At 39.4% G+C, this 16,856-nt stretch overlaps 1 protein-coding gene across 1 annotated transcript; it reads left to right on the top strand.

Moving 5' to 3' along the window:
• Window positions 1–11,042: 11,042 nt before the first annotated feature.
• LOC121180026 lies at window positions 11,043–15,391 on the top strand. The gene is made up of 4 exons (XM_041035136.1): window positions 11,043–11,243; window positions 11,394–11,475; window positions 11,639–11,962; window positions 13,309–15,391. The coding sequence occupies exons 2-4, from the start codon at window positions 11,415–11,417 to the stop codon at window positions 13,686–13,688; spliced, it is 765 nt and encodes a 254-aa protein (XP_040891070.1). The 5' UTR covers window positions 11,043–11,243; window positions 11,394–11,414; the 3' UTR covers window positions 13,689–15,391.
• Window positions 15,392–16,856: the final 1,465 nt, after the last annotated feature.

Here is a 16,856-nt window from a genome sequence, read left to right as displayed (position 1 = left end):
CATGAATACCATCAGCAGCGAGGCCAGTCCTATATGTCTAAACATAGTCAATTCAGAGATGGATGGGCCTGAGATGAGTAGCCATAGGGGAGGTGAGAACACCTATGGCAGCACAGCGTCTGATAATTGTACACAGAGTTCGGGCTGAAAATGTAATACCAAGGGACAATTTGAGGGAGCATGAAGAAGGATGACACCCTTATGGTTAACACAAACACTTCAGTCCATCACCTATAACAATAGAAGAGGAAATGGGTTTCCTTCTTTTTACAGTGGGCGCCTGTGCTCACTGGAAGTGTGTGTTTGGAGCTGCCACTGAACTAAAGAGCAGAAGCTATTTAGTTTGTGTTGCCATGTCAAGAACGTGAGCATGTTATTTCCCTTTGCACAAACATTGTAGTCAGCACGTGAAGTAGTACCTCCCTGTCGTTTATTTCAGCACTGTAGAGTCATTGAAGCATTGCTGTTAAGATGCTACAGTAGTGAATTTGTGTCATACATGTGTTGTTTTGTATTTTAACCATGATAGCAACATGGATCTTGTAATGTCTAGACAATGTGGACGAATTACCATGAAGTTAGTGCTGAGATTCATGAACTTTGGTAATCCTTTCATTTTTATCAGATCAAAATCTTAATATCTGATACTGTGCTTGATGACCTGAGAAATTATTATAATCATTAACACTACAATTAATACCAAAAAATCTCGTAACATGTTGACCTTTCTGCAAACACAGATTTTACAGCCTTACAGAGCCACTCGTGTGGCTGTAGGCTTATGTTATCACATGGTCCCTCCTCCTGGTTCATCCTTTGTTTGTGATTTTGCAGCATCTTGGATGTAGACTCACCTTGTCCAAATCAAGGTGAAACACTAAAACATAATTAAAGGCGCTGCATTGTAAGCACCAGTATGTGGACATCTGTGCAGCCTTATTATAAAATGAAAAATAATTTCTCCATCAGACATGGATGGCTCATAAGGGGATGGAATGCATGGAGATCCCTGTGTGCTCTCACTGTAATTACCATAATAATTTCTTTTTTATAATTAAGGAATACACCCTCTTTAAATCTCTGGCAGTGAAAGCACTCTGTGTATAAGCACTCCAGTGTGAAGTGGATGTCTCAGTGTTGTTAATCACAGAGGGGGTCATCTTTTTCACTGAAGTATCCTATCATAAAATAAGTTTAGAAGCTAGGATCTCATCTGGGAATCGAGCCAAAATAAAGGATATGGTTGGGGCTCAGTAATGCTGCAATAACACATCAGCAACTGCAAAGTGCAAGCAAACAGGAGAGGCTAATCCTCTGCAAGAGCAAACATTGGCGTCAAGTTTGAGCACAGCTCTACATTTGCTAAGAAGGTAGGCCAGCTACCCTGTACATTCTGAGCCAGATTAGCTTCCTGATTCTGCAAAAACATGCCTCTGATCTCCTCAGAGCTGGCTTCTGAGTGATAAACTCTCCCTCAAACATAAATTTCTCCCGCATCAAAGCTGCTGACAACACCACTGGGCTTACAGGAGGCATGGGATGTGGATCTAAATATTACATTTCACCCAATTTACAGTCCAAACAAAAGATAACAAGGATCCCTGAGACGGTTGTTCCTTTAGAGATTAGAGAGAATTATGATTTGGATAATTCTGATCATGCAGGACAGAAGTATGTTGAGCTGGTCAACAACAGCAGCCTGAATTTGATGAATGTAATAAACTGACTGAATCTGATGATGATGCTAATCACGTTATTGTGGTGCTGCTTATTAAACTAAACATGTCAAAATAGAAACATATAAATTATTTACCATGCCTAAGTACATCAGTAATGGAGAACAATGGAAAAGTACTGACGTGGAGTTTCTCTCTGCTGAATAATTGTCTTCCAGCCCAGTATTTCCAGGAATTATGTTCACACTGAAAATGTGTCCTTTATCTAGTAAGGGTAATTTTATTTTTATTATTAGTATTTGGGGTTTTTTTTTATGCCATAATGGATTATGGCATAACTTTAAAAGAGTATTCAATTTAGCATGGCTGTGCCATAACAATGTGCAACTCGACTCCTTACTGTTCAGTCCGTAATTTGAACTTGAACGTGCTGATAGTGGCTAAAGTAGCTCTGAGCTACTTGCCTCAAATAGAGGTTAGATGTGTGCAACAAAGGTTTGGTGAGCTCAGACCAATCTTCAAGTTTGTAGACTTCGTATTTCCTCAAGTGACATCACTTAAAGCAGCTTATCAGACTTCGCACAGCTCTTCTTGGAGCCAAAAACTGCACTACTTTTTCCTCGTATGCAGTTGTACTCCCCCAAGACCTTTGTATTGTTTAACCAAAGTGTTGTTGCCATGCACCGATATTCTAGAAAGTAAGAATTTTAAACGTGTCATTGAACTCACTCCAGGTTTAGCAGACTTTGTAGATAACAGGGTTGGATTTTCAGCTCTACAACCAGTTAGTTAATTAAAACTTTATTTGTTTAGCATCATAAATAAATTTACGAATTTGTGAAATTCCTAGTTCTTGAGACTAATGCACACCAGACAGGGAAAGTATTGCGGCACTACACCACTCCGCAGTATGTGGGTAATGTAGGTATCATATTTACTTCATGTCAGTACCAGCCACATTTCCTCCCAAGATGGTTTTCTCTCAAGTCTCAAATCCCTCGCAGGCCGGTTCCTGCCAGCTGCAGCAGGCAGCTGCACCACAATCAAGATTATTCAATTGCATCCTTTTGAAGCCCGTAACAGCCTGTAGATTATGGTGAGATTGATGTAACATGAGGCCACAGATGGCAAAGCACAATGCTCCTTAATGTCTCAATGTTCATGCAGTAGCTGCAGCTTTTTCCAACCACATGAGGGTAAGTTCTGCGACAGTGTGTGTACATCAGCATAATTTAACAGTGATGCTGAGTCTTTACAAACACGTTGAGTGGAGTGACCTTTCAAATCATACGATCCCTAAGAGAGAACCAATTATCTTCATTTATTAATGAAATTGTTCATTGATCTGATACAGCTTTGTGGATTTCCCACTGAAATGTGATTTAATGTTGATGAATAGCATATTAAAGTGGTGTGTCAGGAACAGAGAACTGTTCAGCTTACGAACAATGTGCCATTAACCTTTCCTGTCTACGTTTTCTGTCACTTGTCTACACTTTTAAGCTTTTGCTCTTTTTCATTGAAAAGGTCAGTTGTGACTGTCAGGAATAAAAGCTAGGGCATAATGAATCATTCAGGATGTAAACTCTTCTTTCTGTCATATGAGCTTAAAATATATTTTAAAAAAGAAAATGAAAGATCTGATTTATGTACCAGGTGGCTCACTGACATGAAGCATAATGTGACTCTAAAGCCTTGTAGTCAGTGGTATATCACATTTTTAGAGTTTGGTCATCAGTGTATTGTTCATTACATGATGCAAACATAATAATAATTCTTCAGTCAATGATGGGTTTAGAACGAATCTTTTTATGACCAAATTCAGTAAAACTTACAGGAGATCCATCCCACCTCATGCAAATCAAAGCAATAAGACAAAGCCTTGTAATTGGTTGCAGTGTCTCACATTTAACTCTATTTTGCATTCTGAAGTGTTCCTCATCGTTTTGTCTATTCTTAAACCCTTTTTCTTGTAACAAAGGCTTGAGATGCAAGACACAGCAGGACCCAGTGGGGTATGCCAGGGCCAGTGCCAGCACAAAATGCTGACAGATGCAGAACATCTCTCAGACTCATCCCATTAAATTCCCAGATGTGAGATGAATGAGCTTTATTGTGTTGAAATAAACTGAAAATTTCAGTGGACAGTCATTTAAGTGATTTCTTGCTCATCATCTCATTGTCTTATACTAAACTGAGTCCAGGCTCTGGGTCTGGGTCTCTACTGGATCCTAAATTGAACAAAACACATAATTTCTGTTCAGTCCAAAAGTGCGTGCGTAACTTTTCTCAACCCATCAGGATGGTTCTTTCCCATTCGTCTGTGCTCTCGTGGTGGACTCTCCAATAAAACTTCCAACAGACATTAACTGTGTGATAGCAGTCTTTATGGGTGGAGATTGGGTCGGGTGGTGCGTTTATGAGTGCAGCGAAGCTTCCAGATCAGCTCATAAATGTGAATCATGATTGTATGTGATGGAGATGTCCTCAAAGTTAAAGGGCTGAAACAGAGGGTGCAGACAGAGAAGTTTAGGGGAAGGACGGCAGGGGAGTCGTATCATGCGTTGGTGTGATCTGAGGATGGCAAGGCTGTTAGGAGCAAACACAACATTAGTTTCCAGTTTAGAGTTCAGGCTCATGTGTAAACTGGAATTACAGACACCACTGAACTGTGAATGAATCTGCATTATCCAGTTTTGGTGCACCTGTCTGCCTGACAGCTATCATCAAATTAAACATCAAGTTAGGTGTCTTCTTAAAGTATCTGATCATATGTTTCCCTGTTTAAAGTTTAGAGTGATTGTCGGAATATGTGTCTGTTGGTCTACAGTTTGGATATGTCTGTCACCTTGACAGTCAGGTGTGATGAAGAGTATCTTTCTCTCAGATAGTGACATCTGTAGATTTACCTGAGCGAGTGTGTTTGTTGCTGAGCCATATTCCATCTTTTTGCACCACATCTCTGCATTAAATGTCTGTGAATGACACTGATTTTATATCAATAACTGACCTGTCTGTTAATGCTGCGTCTGCTGCTTGTTTCAGTAACTGCCAGTTAATATTGTACTATTATTCAGTACTTTATCTAATAGATATTTACAATGATATGTGGTTGCTACAACTACGCCTTTGAGAAATACAGAATGTTGTAAGTAAACAAAGGTCTAAACACATCCATGATGCGCATTTTCAGAAACTTAATTGTAGCAAACCATGCTCATAGGTTCCTTTTTAGACCTTCAACGCAGAGCTAGCTATACATATAATGTGTGGAGATTGTTCTTCTGTGTTGTATATATCAATACACACTACAAGCGTGAACCTATACCAACGTTCCCAGTGTATATGTATTTATTTTCTGTAGAGATGTGTGTGTTACTGTATGATCACAGATCAAGTTGCAGGACAAACTCTACTAACTGTACTACATGTAACGTCACATAGGGCATTGCATGACATCTGTTAATCTGAAGATGTGTAATGTGTTATTATTACTATATATACATACACATATGTATGTATATATTATATACATAATTGATGCATGTCACTGCAGGTGCCTCATGAAGGTAAATGTTAATAGTATGAGTACCTGATCACACCCTGAAGCAAGTAAAGTATTAACTTGTTAGATATGTAGAAGGAAAGTCCCAACTAGGTGCCACAGCCCCAACTTTCAATAAAAATACCAAGAGTAGTAATGATTTGTAAATACAAAACAGCAAATTCTGCTTTTCACAGTTTGTAAAAACGCAGTGTGACAGGAATCAGAATACTCTGTGTTTCCAGTCTCTTCAGGCTTTGGTCCCTAAAAAAACACACTACAGCTAAAGCCTATAATCATTGCCCTGCAGAGATCCACTGGGCAGCTCCTGTGACAGTTTGAGAAAATTGGCTCAATTTTATTTGAGTGGCAAGTCAGTTGCTGCACATAGCCGCTCCAGCAAAGACACTCGTTTTTTTTGCTCAAACTGCTTTGCTTCTTTGCTCGAGAAACAAATTCTGTACAGTTTCGTGTCTTGCTCTTCTCCTGAGCTCCTCTCATTTACGATCTAGTAGGATGGGGGGGTGGCATTGATTGTTTCCTGCCATTTTCTTGTTGTAACAAGCCACCGCTATTGGCTGCAGGAAGCACTACAACCATCTCACTGATGGCTGGAAGCAGCAGTCAGAGTTGCTAAGAAGGGAGGGCACATAGGAAGGTTAAAAGGTAGCGGTAAGAGAATAATATCAAGTAATACTCAGCTTAGGTTATATTAAATAGACCTGCCCAGCAAGCTTTCCTATCACCTTGTATCTGTTCCTCAGGGTTGGAGAGGCAGTTATCAGTTACTCTAAGAATGAAGAAAGGAAAAGAACACTTGAAGCTCAAGTGTAAGGTGTGGCAGTAGGAGTGGGGAAAACCAAAAGAACCTGACTGTTGAACCTGACTTGACCTAGAAAAGAGTGTGCTGAGCAAAGATTGTTTTCATTGTGTTTACAGGACTTTGCCCTACCCAAATCCTCCATTAATATTTACCTGCAAAGTGAATGGGAATTCATAAAGAGCTGCCTGGTTTACGGTGAGAGGTTACTGCTCGATCAGATGCTCATAAATCTTAGTTAACAACATGATTTTAGACCTGAGACAACAAGAGCTGGCTTTACAAAACGAGTGCGCACTGTACAGCTGACCCAGATGAGAATTCTCTGAATATCTAAAAAGGAGGAATACGTTATTTCAGAACTGACCCATCTCAATGATTTTTTTTCCCCCAAGTAAAATCTAAAACTTGACAAATGCACAAGCAAACGTAATTGCAACTGATATTATAATTCCTTGCTCTTGCCCTTGGAAAGTTAACAAATGTAAGACTTGGAACAGAGGAAGTTCAGTAGTTCATTACAAGTACAGTCGGTTTTCATAGTCACAGTATCACGATTATACAGAATTTCTGAATAGATTTTAACAGGCTCAAAACAATAGCAGCAGTTCCCAACGCAGTTCCAACTGAAACAGCGTGTGATTGTTCAAAGATCCAACACAATCAAATGTGATAGCCTCAGCAAAGTCAAGAGTCAAGAAAACCCAGAAAACTGCTGCCTGTGCATTTACAGTTCACAGCATCAAGTGATGAGATCTTTAAGTAGTGCCAATATTTTGATCAGTTGCATTTTAAACCTGACTAAATCTGTTTGTTCCAACATTAAACATGGAGGCTTCAGTTCGACAACCACTAACACAACAAGTTACATTTTAAATGGAAACTTACAGAAAAACATTACAGCATATTGTAATTCATGTAATGTACTAATCCCAAACAGCTTCAAGAAAACACTCAATTTCTGTCATTTAAAAACCTCACAACTTCTGTTTGACGTTGTTTTATTCTACAAAAATCATTTGTGCGCTAAGTGGAATATTCCCTGCTCATTTTGCAACGTCAGCCAGTGTTTCTGATTAATCTAACATAAGTGACATCCAAGAAAAGTCACATAAATTATTCTCTGGTTTTGAGCTCAGTGACATTGCATCTTTGACATTATCCAGGCTCTATGGAAAAGAAGTTCCTATGACTGTGACTTTTTTTTTTTTTTTCAAATTTGTGAGGCTTTCACTTCACTGCAACAAAATCTACCTGACTAATCACCATAGCAACACATACAGATTGTGACTCAAACACAACTGGATTCGCTTGAGAGCAGAATTACTGTCAAACTTAATTTAACAGATACTAAACAACTTCAGCGGTTTACTGCAAATCATGTTAAAGCCACAGATGAAACTCAGCGCTACGGGTAATCTGGTCCCCACAGCAATTAAGGACAGGATAAAACTGGACATACTGTGTAAATAAGCCACAGCGCTGCTGTCATGCAGGGCAGAGACAGACTGAGAGTCTGACAACATGTATTTTTCTCCAATATGAGACAGTGAATTGAAATATAACTATTATGTTTGCGTATTTCACATTTGTGTATGGGTGTACAGACAGGTTGAAACATGAACCTGCTCCAACCTGCTCTACTGCAGATCTTCACAGGCCCAAAAAGCCCCAGGGGTCAATTAGTTTGTTTAATTACAATTTTGTAATATATACAACAAGCACAATATCAACTGAAATGAAAAGGGCCTTAATGTACATTTCTGTTTTTCTGCAAGCTGGGTCTTAATTTTGCAGACTTAGCCTTCAGTCCTATTTATATCAGTAATTCTGTTCTCACAGTTTTAATCACTTAGATCTGGAAATGCAGCAACCTCACTCAAAAGAAGTCAAGAGGACAAGGACCTCAAGTGACGTGACAACCAGACAAGTTTTAAACCTGCTGATCTGCTGTGTACCAACCCTAAACACTGTCTAGGCTACATGAGTAATTAAGTGCAATTAATTTATTGGGCAAATATCATTTAAACAATGTTTCTGCACAAATTACAGAAATAACATTCTTTCTTTCTTTCTTTCTCTTTCTTTCTTTCTTTCTTTCTTTCTTAATTCACACACTCACTCACTTACTCACTCACTCTTGTAGTCTTCTACTTCAACCAACTCTGACTCAAGTGATTTCACGCAGTTCCCTCAGAAGCCACAAAAAGGTTTACACACGTTTTGTTTTTTTTACGCACTGACACGTGCAGTTGTACACCCAGACACCTCAGTGGAATTCCCCTTAAACCAAGGGGTGGCAGGTTAGAAAATGCTCGTATGAATCATTCTTGAAATGGTGATAAGTTATTTTGGAGGAATGAAACTACTACACAAGATTCAACAGACAATCATAACATGCTGCAGTTAACCACAAAATAAGAGATACCCAATGGAGCAGCGATTACTGTGACTTTCAAAGGTGTCAGACATTTTCTGTTATCAGAGATTCAGGTACATTCCAGTGTGACTCATGATTGTCTTTGGCTCTATGACAGTTAACCAGAAATGACATTTACACCAAAAACTGCACTGTGTAAAAAGAAAACAAAGAAATACACGTAGACAGACACATCGACACACACGCACACTCAAAAAAGGCTGCACTGGTGTTGCCATGTTTATAATAGTCCACTGTAAGGAAAGATTATACTACTGTATAATTCTCATCACTAAGAAATCTATCAGAAATGTGTGTTTGCATGTACAGTATGCAATGCATTATCTTATGGTTAAAGTTGAGCAAGGATCAACTCTAGTGCTGGTATCCTTTGTGCCGTCACCCCTGCTGTGCCATTGTTGTGGCCTCATTGAAATAAATGAGGAGGCTGGATTTTTTTGTTCATGTAGTGCTGATGTCTGCCTGAACAAGATGCTGCTTCCATATGGAGAGATGAATAGATAATTACACATAGTGACTCCAGGTCTTTAATCACAGTTAGAGCCCACCACTGGGGCTATATGTATAAGATTTCTGCATCGTAGTACACTCACATTTGCATGTGCTGTACATACTCAGCAGTTTTGTAAGGATCCCTCACCAGGTTTACCTGTGAGATCTTCCTCCACATTTAACTTTCATTATTGAAGTCCCTGTAAATAACCACTGCACATTCCAAGAAAAGTAGCTACGATTTGTTAATTTTAACACCCACTGAGGGCGTTACGCAACAGTGATACTCTCTCTGGGTTGTTCAGATTTCTCCTGTCTTAAGTCTCTGAGATCTCTTTGGCAGGCGCTGCTCTGCTCTCTGTCCCTCCATGTGTCCCAGTCCTGAATTAAATAAATGACTACCAATTACTTTGCCTTTGTCACAGACAGCTCGCTAATTAACGCTCATACTGTAAGTGTCAAAATAAGTGTCATTGAGAATCCATGCCTTTCACTGGAGACCATCTTGCGATGGGATCACATCAGCCACGATGCCCGTCGACATCTTGATGTTCTGACCCATGAGTACTCAGTAGTCATGACTATATTTTTACATCTGTACTCAGTACTCATGGGTCGAACCACACCCATCCTCGAATTTGGCCTTTATTTCGATCTCAGCTGCACACCTGTAAAGTTTCCTGACTACATCTTGCATGCATGTAATGACACTGTAGTAACAAAATCTGTTGACAGACAGACAGACAGACAGACCACTAATGTTGTTTTCTAAAGTTTTCATACAAAATAGCATTTTCATGATCATGTTTGTCATACAAAATGAGCAAGGAGATAACTCCCCCACGCCACAGAACCACATTCCTGACACTGTGAACACAAGTTGTCACATGTCATGTAAACACAGAGCGTCTTCAGTGACATTTAACCCAGATTGAGACACTCTAATCTATTCAAAACGTGGAAGTGGGCAGTTTAAAAAAATAAAGTGAAGTGGTCATCAATGCTGAAATGAAAGAATGCTGAAATGAATGCAATGTCAGAGCTCTTCTATGTATTTTTAATAGTTTTTGGACAGTGATACAGACATTGAAGGACAAGAAAGAGAAACTACATTGTTGCCCATAAAGTTGGAAAAAAACATATTTTACCTCTTCTCATGAAATGATTGAGACAATGCGATTTACTCTTGATAGATAACGCCTATATCTTCTCAAAGCTTTATTGATCAGTCTCTTCCAATGTGATTACTGATGTGTATAAATAGGAATAAAAAGAGGAATGTGTCTGAAAACAAAATGAGTCCAACTTTACGGGCAACGGTAAACTTGTTAGTAGAATAAATTCAGTTCAGAGTTCAGAGTTGGTTTCGTTTTCTTCCTACTGATAATAAGGGAAGAGAGATAAACAAATGTTTTACATTCATAAACACTGAAAATAGTTTAGTGTGTTATAAACTATTTATCGAAGGGCGCTTAAAAAAAGCAAAAACAAAAAGCCGCAATTTTTAAAAAATCTCTCATTCTTTCACGATGTGTGGATGTAAAGCAGCAGTAGTATTGATATGAATGTAATGTGTGTGGTGATTTGTCAGTTACCTGCCACTTGTGTGTCTTTTGAAACGAGTTTTACCAGTGTAATTTTGCAAGTTACAGAGATTTTTGTCACTTTCCCATGATTATTTGGCTGCCTCCCACAAGATGACTAATGAACTTACTGTAGGATACAATGAAATCCTTAACCGGGTGAGAGTGACTCTTCAGAACATAATAGATAAAAGTGCTTCCCACTGCTGTAAAGCATCAAAGGCAGTCAAACAAGCATCCACTTGTGGCAGCTTGTGCAGCTTCATGAAAAGACCCTCACTCTTCTTTTTTGTTTCTTTCATTTTTCTCTTGCCGCTCTTGCACGCTCAAATGCTCTCTCTGTCTCTCTCTCTCTCTCTCTCTCAGACAGACAGACAGACAGACAGACAGACACACACACACACACACACACACACACACACACACACACACACACACACACACACACACACACACACACACACACACACACACAAAAACGAAACAAAAAAAGTTTCCTTTCCCTTCCCCTTTTCTTTCAGGTTCCAGCACTCTCTCTCCACAGTAACAAGCCGTTCGCCTTCCTGGTAATTCCTCTTCATTGTTCTCTAATCATTAACTTTTAGAGTTGTTTGACTAAGGATACATCAGCACAAGCTTAAGGAAACTACAAGCACTGGAGCCGGTGAGAAGCACCAATCCTCCTGAGGTCAGTTCCACTCTCATACTGTATAAACTCAGTTTTAAGATTTAACAAAGATGCTGCTTTTTAAAATATGGATGATGAACCAGCCTGCTAAGATCAGTGTTTCAGACCTGCCTGTGATCAGTTTTAATTTGATTGCTCTCCCAATTACAGTGAAGGGCAAAAGAGTTGACAATGGAGTTCACAGCACTGCACATACTCTGGCTTGTATCTGCCTTCAGTTTGACAACACAAGGTGTGTGAAAGTATTTCAAAGTAGTTCAAACTACAAATGATGGAGAGCTGCAGTAATAAGAAGAATGGGGTCTAATATTCTAATAATGTAAGATGATATTTAGAAAAACACCAACAACAAGTTTTTGGTTCAGTTAAACTAATATCTGTCTCTTTCTCTACAGAGTTGAAACTAATTGTGATTCCCAAGATTACTGCAGAGTGTGACAAACAGGTCACCCTACAGTGCAGCGTGCCCTCATCTGTAAATGGACTATCGATCAAACTTATGGAGTGGTCCCACAGCAGAACATCTTGGTGTTCTGTGAACGGAGAAAGAAACATCACATACAAGAGAAATACATTAAATGACTTCCATTGTGAGTATAAAGAGGGACAATTGTCCGTCATCTTCCAAAAGGTGCAGCCACTGCAGAGCGGACTGCACATGTGCAAACTTCAATCCAACAAAGGACCTTCGCATGAATATACTACGGTGGAGTTAGAAGGTCAGAGTCCACCTCTATTTTTAGTAAAAAAAAAAAAAAAAAACAGTAGCAATGTGGTAAAAACATCTGTAAAACAGATGTGATGAATGTTCAAAATAAGATTAATAAGTTTGTTTCGCTTTAGTTTCCTCCATTGCAGCAGAGATATGACTGTTCAGATTCTTTATGTGAAGGTACCTTGTGGAGTTTATCTGTAAAGAAACAAAAATTGTGTTCACATTAAGTGTTACTTACCAAAAGACACTGTGATCAGTAAAATAGTGTGAAACCACTGAACTGTGTATAGCGTCACCTGCGTGCACATGTGTCCTTGTGTGTGTACCCGGGACAAAGAAAACAGGGACCCCCGTAATAAAAGACTGCTCTATAGCACTACTTGTGGTCCAAAACTCCACAGGGTGCCTTTAAGCAAAAGTTCCACTGTGTAAAAGTAATCCATTACAAGTGAAATTCAAATTTGCATTCACATTTTTGCTTATGTACAGAGATTATTATTGTTGATGCATTTATGTGAGTAATGGTATAAGAACCATTTGCTAGCACTTTCTAATGAGACACACTTTGTATGGTGTACATAAATTCTAACTTTTTGCTTTATCATTGGTAATAAAAGACGTGTTTATGTTTTAAACATCAGAGGTTGTATAAACAACCTTTGAGATTTTCAGATTGTAAAAAAAAAAAAAAAAAAAATCAGTGACTGGTGTTTATCTGCCTCCAGCATGACATTTGCTTTGCCTTTTTAGCTAGTTCTTTAGATCGTCAGGAAGACCACTTCAGTGGACCAGCCTTCTGGTCCAAACTGAACCAACTTATTAATTCATTATTTACAACGGCACATTAATAGCTAATAAGAAAATAAGAACCCCACAAAAGCCCTTTTTAAAGTGACTTAATCACTTTGGTGGAGTACTGCAGTTAAAGACCCCTTTACCCTTTTATTAATGACTTTTTACAGGATCTCTCTTAATGAATAAAATAGCTCTAAAGGTCTAAAAACAAGGCCTGTCATAGAGAAAAAGTGATTTTACAACTTGGCAACACAAAACTTGTCCCTTTCAATGTGTTATGGCTAATCTATAAAGCAGTAATAAGGGATTTATTGTCAATGGATAAAGACATAAGTTACAATTTACAAATCATTTTAAATGACTGCAGTTAAGCACAGTAAAGGGTACTCTCCACCAAAGCTCCCTTGTGATTGGTATAGACTTGACAGTGGAACTCGGTGAGGTGTGCCGGGTTTTTGCTTGGTTTCACATGCTAAATGAGAACATCAAGTGTCCATAATGTTTTGTACATCAAATACTTTAAATTCAAAACTCTCCTCTGTTTTTTCCCCTCAGAGTGTTGTGGGACCGTGACGGGGGTTTTAACAAGTCGAGGCCCTTCCTGCACCTTCAAAAATGTCTACCCAGACAGTGATGTGCACTGGTTCAGCGGATCCCACAATCTATCAGATGGCTCTTTAAAGCACAACACTACTAAACGCGTGGAGGAAGGGGGTTGGCTGACTATCCATAGTGACCTGGAGCACAGAAGCTCAGACGTGCCCTTCAACTGCTCCTTGAAGAGCAGCACATCTGGTAGATACATTGCAAGTGCTTTGGTTCAGAAAGGCCGGGCCCTGTACAAATATTCACAATCCAATGGAGTCAGATCAGCGGGACCTCTGGGGACATTTTGTCTGTGTATTTCAATCTTACTTGCTGTCACGCTAAAATAATGGATTTGCCAAAAATCCTTCCACATCATGGAGTGTGATAAGGATTATTGTGAAGCAATGCTTAACACTGATTAAGAACAATGAGTAACTCTGAGGTACTGAAGTTTATGTAATCTTTCAAATTACAGGGTAATGTACTCTCAGTTAAGTGAATCCTCTTGCATGGTCCAAAAGTGTATTATTCTACCTATTAGCTCTTGGCTGATGTGAGGACGGAAATTACAGACTGCTGAGAGGCGATAACAAGGGAGCTGATAATCATTGCACTGTATAAAATACCACAGTTTTTTCTTTTTGATGTAGAATCGCAGGCGAGGGAGCACGGCATATCGGTTTCATTACACAACAAAGACACACAAAGAAACACACAGAGATACACTTAAATATAACTGCAAACACTCAAGGAGTTCATTTGACTACCTGTTTGATTTAGTCTTGAGTTGCGAACTTTCTAGCTGCAAATTATTTGCAGGAGCGTATATTTATTTCTGAAAGGATGAGATGAAATTGTAAGTTGGCAGGTGTGTTCACCATGTGTCTGCAGGGCAGCGGTCAGTATGTGACTGTTAACACTGTGAAAATAATATCTGTCCATCTTGAACAGAATGCAGACCTCAGAAGATGGGCTCTGCTGTAAATTCCCTTCAGAAACAGTGAAGTCTGTGTGTGAAATTTCAAATAGCTGAGCACAGGAACTCTTGGCCATGCAACAACCCCTGGGGTTTGTGGTTGGATGCTGCCCTCTGGTGACTTAGTGGTGATCAGTAATACATGTGACTGCTGTACAACTAAGTGGAGGGAAAAGGTTTGTTGTGCTCAGAGAATGTAAAAATGACTGCTTCAGTGCCCTGGCTAAAGCAGACATGAGTAAGAAGACTGATAAAGATCATTTCTCCAGTTGCACATCTTCAGCTTGCGCTCTGTCTCTCACTACTTATGTCTTTGCAGCCGTAGCTCGAAGCTAGAGGACAAACTCAGCTCCAAGGCTAAAACTCTACCTTTTTAACGGCTCAGTGCACCCTCTCCAGACAGGACATTTGAGAGCCTTTTCAAGTCAGAATGACTCTCTGCTAATGGTGTCACTAAATCTGCGCTATGCCGGGGCAGGTTGAGCTTTTAGCAAGACATTGCTGGGGCTGAGAGCCCACTGGGTAAATAAAAACAAGGTCACCTTGACAAGTCCAGCGCACATGGATACATCCAGACACAGACCTGACAAACATATATGCACACATACACGTCCACATGAGCTGAGATGTGAAATATTTGTGTTGTTGTCTTTAATGTGTTTTATGGAATAATCTATCAAAAGCAGAATTTTGAGAAATCTTGCTACTGGCATGTTTTTTAAATATCTTTTCTGACAAAGTGAAACAGTCTTATTCCTACCAAGTATGTGGCTGTGCACAGTTAAAGTGGTTTAGATAAATGGTCACAGAATATAATGCTTTTGAGCATGTTGAACATGTTGAGCGATGTTGAACAAATTATTCAAATGAGGTGTGTATCTTAAAATTAACTCTTTAACTAAGCCTTAGAACAATCACAGTCATTTGCTTTAAATGGAGCTGTATGCTCATCTATTATATTATGATACAAATGTAAACACTGCTTACAGGCATGTTTTTGTTCTATTAATTCTATTTGTGTATAGAACAGAGAAAGTCTAAATAAATTATAATGTTCTTTTCATTGTTTTACAATGATCTGGTGACTGGAAATTGCTCATCTTCACATGATTTTTGTTTTTACATTTTTTGGACTTTCCAAAAAAAATTGTAATGTTTTCAATGATGTTTACATATAAAAAAAAAGAGTTTGCGTAATTGTCATTTTATTTTTTCTGAGCACTTTAAGGACTTCATCTATATGAGCTTCACATTTTATTTCCTTTGACCCAAACCAAACCTGACAAGCTGTTGAAATGCTTCCAAAAAGTTTTTTTTTTTAATATCTGCAACTTTGGACCTGGCACACGATTGTTTGGTCAGCTGCATTTCAGCCTATACTGGAGCTTCTTCTGCAGATCAGAGCATCTTGGTTTCCAGCTATATCTTAAACAACAGACTGTATCAGTCTGTCTCTATATACTTGTAACATCCAGTTTAAACCACAAGAGGGCCCACGCTCCACACTTAATACTCATCCTCTCAGACAAATAATGATTCCAAACTGCATATTGCTGCTTAGCTGCAAGCTTCAAAAGGCAAGTTACAGACAAGTATCAGCTGTGCAGCAACTGATTTGCTTCATGGTGAAGAAGTTATTACTGCTGGTGTAAACACTGTTGGATTCTCTTATAATAAAAGAAAGAAAATGATTCAGGAAAGAAAAACAATAATGGCACTATCATTTGTGAATACATTTTCTTTGCAAAACTGTTTTATGTTTTGTTATGGATTTCTTATTAGCTTCTACATAGTTACGGGGCAATGAAGTTCTGTTTCTGCTGTAACTGACCAGCAGGATTTTCTCTCAGGAAACATGGACCTTGTTACTGCAAGTGGCCCTGCTGCTTTGTTACATCATCTCGCTGTGTTTGAAGTTTGCTTCTCCTGCGAGCACCTCATCTGGGCAAAGTACACAGTGGGGGATGTTCGGTCTATTCACCGAGGTACATTTGTGTGTGAGTGTATACAGGGGCTTCAGGTCAAGTTCCCATGGTAACTGAGAGGTGTCTCACTGTGTGCCCCTAGCTTCATCTGAGTGTGTGTGTGTGTTTGTGTGTCTGGCCAATTATCCCAGCAGGCTGTTATCTCCTCTCGGAGAGGTTTACATTATCACCCTGACAGCCTGGTGGTCATTGGTCAGGTGAGCAGCCACAGCTGGTTATATCATACACAAGAGCAAAGGTGGGGTGTGTCGGGGGTGGGGGTGGGGTGGGGGCAGATCAAAAGAGACAAGATAAGAAAGTGACTGACCGACAAACAGCGAGATGGGATGGATAGAAGGGTCATTGAGTGGGAGAGAAGAGAGGGATGGAGGGATGGAAAGAGGAGATAAAAGCCAGATTCTGTCAACAAACAGCAGAGATTTATGTGAAGCACTGATAGCATGTTACTTAACATTACGGTAAATGGGAGTTGGCCTGGGATTAATTGCCCAGAGAGCTGGTGTACACAGGGATCACTGTTGTTGGTGACAGTTGTTGCACACACATGTGACTAT

Source organism: Toxotes jaculatrix, chromosome 4 (genome assembly GCF_017976425.1).
Source record: "Toxotes jaculatrix isolate fToxJac2 chromosome 4, fToxJac2.pri, whole genome shotgun sequence".
In the NCBI taxonomy this organism is placed as follows: Eukaryota; Metazoa; Chordata; class Actinopteri; family Toxotidae; genus Toxotes; species Toxotes jaculatrix.
The sequence above is the reverse complement of the archived record's forward strand: the minus strand, read 5'-3'. Positions and strand labels throughout refer to the sequence as shown.